The 6,000-nt window shown below is 36.5% G+C and overlaps 1 protein-coding gene across 1 annotated transcript; it reads left to right on the plus strand.

Annotated features, from left to right (window-relative positions):
- Window positions 1-3,874: 3,874 nt before the first annotated feature.
- Window positions 3,875-5,503, plus strand: LOC145105389 (mitochondrial inner membrane protein OXA1-like). Its single transcript, XM_079042505.1, has 8 exons — window positions 3,875-3,879; window positions 4,000-4,090; window positions 4,288-4,335; window positions 4,706-4,764; window positions 4,876-4,951; window positions 5,059-5,190; window positions 5,281-5,364; window positions 5,483-5,503. Exons 1-8 carry the CDS (start codon window positions 3,875-3,877, stop codon window positions 5,501-5,503), a joined length of 516 nt encoding a protein of 171 aa, XP_078898631.1.
- Window positions 5,504-6,000: the final 497 nt, after the last annotated feature.

A 6,000-nucleotide genomic window follows, 5' to 3' on the forward strand; every position in this document is an offset into this window, starting at 1 on the left:
ACACAACTTTCAGCATCCCAATTATGGATATTCTCCAAATACAAGGTGAACTATTGACTAATAGCAAGAAAACACAACTAAAAGTCTGAAAGGAAAGAAAGAATAACTTGTAGCTAATGCAATGGTGGAGGTGGTACCTGGTGCCGGTGCTATGGTGGCTACACCACTGTAATTGGGGGCAGGTGTCACTGTGATGTGGGGCTATGGTGGTGTAGTGATACAGAAGCAGGAAGATAAAATTGATTTGCCAATGGCTGTGTGAAGAGACAGGAACTGAGGATGCAATGAGACAGTGATTTGTGATTCCGTGAATACAGTATCTATAATAATCGAATATATACATATCGATTGCAATCTATTGCTTCAATCTGATTTTGAACGGTTATGGTTATTGAAGGAGATGTATGTGAAAAAGGTAGGAGGCGGGGTAACGGGCCATCTGGTGAAGGTGAGGGCGATGGGCGTCATGTAGGGTGACTACAAGAAACGTCAATCGTTGGTGAGGAAGGTGCAGTCGGCCATCAGTGTCCTCAAAGGGGAACACGGGCATGGGAGGTAGTATATGGCTTCAATATTTAGAGACATTCAGGTTGCAATAAGGCGAGAAGTGGTGGCAGATGATTCACAGAGAGGTGCTAGCAATCAGGAGATCGTATGGTGGAGATGTCGCCGACGAGTGATTTGTATGGAGAGGCCGACGAACTGATTGGAATGTTAGAGCCAATTTTTAGGTGGGAAATATAATTAGGGCTTTTAATTTTTTGTGGGAAGAGTGAAATTATACTGGGAAACTAAAATTTTGAGGAGAAATTTAAAATAGTTTAGAATATATATATATATATATATATATATATATATATATATATATATATATATGTGTGTGTGTGTGTGTGTACGTGTATGTGTGTGTGAGTTTCTTTGAGACCAATGCAATATTATTTTTATGGGAAGAGTGAAATTATACCAGGAAACTAAAATTTTGAGGAGAAATTTAAAATAGTTTAGAATATATATATATATATATATATATATATATATATATGTGTGTGTGTGTGTGTGTGTGTGTGTGTGTGTACGTGTATGTGTGTGTGAGTTTCTTTGAGACCAATGCAATATTATGATACAAAGGATGTGTTTTGTGACTATTCATTCTGGATGCAAAAAAAATGGAAATATTAAATAAATTAAAGCGAAGCCCTAAGTCATAAACCTTACGACATATATAACTCTAAAACCCCAATTCATACATGAGAAGTTATGAGCTTGTGGGAATAAGTGTACAAGCCATTGGACTAAACTCGCAACAAAACGAAACTATTGGACCATCCTTGCAAGCCAAACCTATTTTGGACCAAACTTGTAGCTTTTGGTTAATGGTTTAGGGTTTGGTTAATGCTTATAACATATTGCTTATAGATTAATACTTATGGTTTAAGGCTTAAGGTGTACGACTTAGGGATTATGTTGTAGGACTTAGGGATTTTGGCTTATGGTTTATGGTTTATGGGTTACTAGATATTTCTTATGGCACCTTGCTTAAGGCGTAAGGTGTAGGGATTATGCTTATGGCCTAGGTTTTATGGTTTATGGATTATAGATTATGGCTTATGGCTAAAGGCTTAGTGCTTACAACTTAAATCTTATGATGTATGGAATATCGCTCATGGCTTATAGCATATGGTTAAAGGTGGTATAGATTAGGGCTTAAGGCTTATATTTTATGTGTTAAGGCTTAGGGCTTAGGGATTATGTTTTGTAACTAAACGCTTAGGGCTTACAACTTACGTCTTATGGTTTGTTGCTTATTGCTTGTGGCTTATATCTTATGGTTAAAGGTGGTATGGCTTAGGGCTTAAGGCTTATAGTTTATGTATTAGGGCTAAGGGCTTAGGGGATATGGTTTGTAGCTTTTGATGTATGGCTTAGGGAATAAGGCTTATGGCTTAGGAGATAAGGTTTAGGGCTTATGACTTATGGCTTATGGCTTATAACTTATGACTTATGACTTAGGGCTTAGGGCTTAAGGCTTAAGGATAAGTGCTTATACTTATGGTATTTAAAGACTTATGGCTTACAACTTATGGTTTAATGCTTAAGGCTTATGTTTTATGGCTTATAACTTAATGCTTAAGGCTTATGACTTAGGGTTTAAGGCTTGGGGCTTAGGTGATTAAGGCATATGGCTCATATGTCATGGCTTATGGCTTATGACTTATGGCTTATGGCTCATATGTCATGGCTTATGGTTTAGTGCTTAAGTCAGGGTTTAGGGCATATTGCTTATGGTTTATGGCTTATGGCTCATATTTCATGGCTTATGGATTATGTACCAAGGCTTAGGGTTTAAGTCATATGACTTTTGGTGTATGAATTATTTATTATGAGTTAGGACTTGATGTATAGGACTAAGGGCTTAAGCATTGAACAAATCGGTATGGTACGGAGTGCACATTGTTTAATTTTGTCTTTGTTGAAAGTATACTGCTATTTAGGGGCGAAGCCCCTGAACCAACGGGGGTCCGGGGGCAGCGCCCCTGGGAGCGGGGTCCAAGGGGCAGAGCCCCTGGCTGGGATCGAGTTCTAGACCCGGTTTTGTTCCCGGTTTTTGATAAATGTACCCGGTTTTGTGATCCATATTCTAGACCCGGATTTAAGTTGGTTTATGACTGTTTGTGGACAGTTTTAGGACATAAAACGGTCATGTGGCAGTTTTAAGACATGAAGTTTTTTTGTTATATGATCATATCCGAAATCTGTTGTTGGTACACTTCTTCTTCATAACATCAAAACATTCTCTCTTCTGTTTTTTTTCTCTCAATTCTGAGTCTTATCCGATTAAAGATTGGGAGTACCACCCAAATACTTTAATTTGAAAGTGTTATACACGATTCTCAGAATTCCGAACCTTTCTATACACACACACACACACACACACACACATATATATATATATATATATATATATATATATATATATATATATATATATATATATATTAAACACCATCATTCAAAATTTCAAATGAAAATTTCAATTTCCCACTCGAGATTTTATTTGAACTTCACTTTCACACACATTAAATTTAAACTCCCTCCCAAATATTAATGCATTTTATCTTTATTTTCTCTTAATTTCTTTTTTTTATTCGAATTCTTCCCAAATATACAAGGGCGAGGGCTCCGTTCTCTCATATCTGTTTCTACGCTCAAGAATCGCCGTTCTCTCATATGTGTTTCTACGCTCAAGAATCGCTCAAAATCTGCTTTTGCTCTACGATCTACGCTACTGACTCGGTGATTAGTCTTCGATTGAGTTGATTTCAACCGCTGAACGAGATTGTGTAGGTTTTCCTTCCTAATTTCTTGCTTAATCGGCGCACATGTAGGTGAATTTCAAGGAACCGCGGGTAAAATTAGGTCGTCTGTCACCAGAAATTCCAGAGCAACTTGCTCTATCGATGAGTTCTTGTCCGACCGATAGGAGGTGGTATATAGATTTGTTGTTCTGCCACCTCCGATGAATAGAAGCCACCGTCACCAACCTTCTTTGGCTCTTCGTGGTCGCCTTCCAGTCGATGCTACGCCTTCTACTCCTCCAGATATCCTCCAACATCGTCTGCTCCTCCGGAATCCCTCCAACATCTATCGTTGTCATTTGTGAAGGTAAGTTCTTCTTCCATTTTAAAAGCATTTGATTAATTGATTTTAAATAATATTGATTTTACCTTATCAGGTAATACCTTCTAATGGGTGCCTTTATGGTGTAGAAGTATTCAAACACCATGTTATACTCTGTTCTGACATAATTAATAGGCTTTTAATGACATAGGCATCTGCTGGCTCGTAGTTTGTATGTCATGACTCATGTATAACAATGAAGTGTGAATGCCTAGTTGAAGTTGTTACAGTTCCATGATCGATCATGTTATGTGCTATACTTCCGATGCATATGTATATTGATTATTGAAAGAATTAACATCAATTTTTTGTCACTTTCAGGTGGGCAAGCATAGTAATAACAACTGTTGCTATTAGAACCTTGTTGGCTCCAATCATGATTAATCAGCACAAGGTTGCCTCAAAGTTAACTGTGAGCTCTACTCATTTGCCTAACATATTTATTAGTTCATACATTTGAAGTTGAAAGCCAATATATGTAAAACATCAGTCAACATCTCTCCCCATCTCTCTATGGGTGTGTGTCCTGACTCCTGAGTCCTGAGTATAATAGTATATTGAGTTATATTGTTCAGAGGTAGCATTGATCTGTTGACATTTTGCATACAGATTTTGGGGCCAAAATTGGAGCAGATTCAACAAAAGATGGAAGATAAGGTATGCCCATCATCAAACTTCTTCTGTCATTTGTCATCTTACATGTTACATAGATGAAAAGTTCATGTTTATGCTGGTGCACTATGTATAAAGAGCCACCTTTGTCTAAATTATAATATATTGTTTCAAAACGGAAGTTAAAGCTATTGAATAACATGCTGTGAATCAATATCCTTAATTTGATGCTACCATATAACTTTTGGTCATGAATAATTAATTATTGATGCAAATAGAAGACTGGGGGACTTCTTGCATGTGCAGTGCTCTTAATGTTTGTTTATTGAATTCGACATGCTTATCCTTTTAAGAAGATGAAACTCTTTGGCCCTTGATTATTTTTATTATTAAAAATTATTAGTAACCTTTTCAGAGCATGAGTCCAACGGCTGTAGCTGAAGTTGAGGCACAAAAGAAGAGAGTATATATGGAGTAAGCACTTTCCATTGTTCCTTAGTGTGAGCTTCTGCTTGACATGATCAATGTTAAGCCTTTGTTTTTGCATGATAATAATGTTATAATTGGAACTGAATATTTGTGCAGGTATTCCGCTGCTATGTATACTCAATTGACCAGGCTTTTCATCCAAGTCCCTGTCTTTGTCGGCTTTTTCCTTGCTGTAAGTAAAACATATTATATCCCAAATGGCAGCTTCAATCTTTTAATAATATATAATACTACATTTTTGGAATGTGTTGTAAGTTTTGAGTAAGTAGTAATGTGCAGATTGAGAACATGGTGGAAAAGGTTCCATCTTTTCAAACTGGTGGGGCATCTTGGTTCATCGACCTTACCACTGTTGATGCATTCTATATTCTTCCTTTATTGGCTGCTATTTCATGTTGGATAACTGTCGAGGTAAAAACATTGTTGTTGATTGTTTCAGTTGCCTTTTGGATTCCTTTGTCCTTATTGTATATATGTTGTGTTTCTTAGTTTACCATGCAGGAAGGAAAGCGTGGTGGTGTCTGGAAAAATATTGCAAGGGATGATGTTGCTCTTACGCTTCCCCTTACAGCAAGTTTCCCAAACGTATCTATCACATCACAACTCTTTTTCTTAATTATGAAAATTCCAACCTTCTCACTTGTTGAAACTTTGTAGGAATGAAACAATTGGTTGATAGTTGATACTGGTCTGAATGAAACAGAGGAAGTTTTATCTTGATTGATTTCCAAAAGGCACCCATTAGAAGGTATTCCCTGATAAGGTAAAATCAGTTATCATTTATAACTCTATATGTATTTTTATACAAATAAATTTATGAAGATTCATTTGACTAGTTATCATTTATAACTCTATATGTATTTTTATTATTTGTTATACATACATACTTCTCCTTTAAAGTTCCCCAAGATGTCGTGATTCTCTTTCATTTTAGAGTAGGAGATAGTGATACATAAGACAGTTGAGTAAAGTGAATTATTTCACAAAGGGATCAGCTAATTTGCTTAGTGAGGCTGGTGAACTTTGTTCTTTTACCTTTCTTCATACCACATTATCCTTGATTTTTGCATTGCTTCATTTTGAATCTGTTCTTGGTGTTTATGTTAGACATACACAGGAAGCATCCTAATTGTTGTCAACCCGTTCACAAAGCTTCCTCATCTGATGCCCTTCTCAAGAAGACAAGGAGCAATACAAACAAGATGAATGCCTAGTTATGTT

Source organism: Lactuca virosa, chromosome 4 (genome assembly GCF_052849685.1).
Source record: "Lactuca virosa cultivar CGN04683 chromosome 4, Lactuca_virosa_CGN04683_v6, whole genome shotgun sequence".
Lineage (NCBI taxonomy): Eukaryota > Viridiplantae > Streptophyta > Magnoliopsida > Asterales > Asteraceae > Lactuca > Lactuca virosa.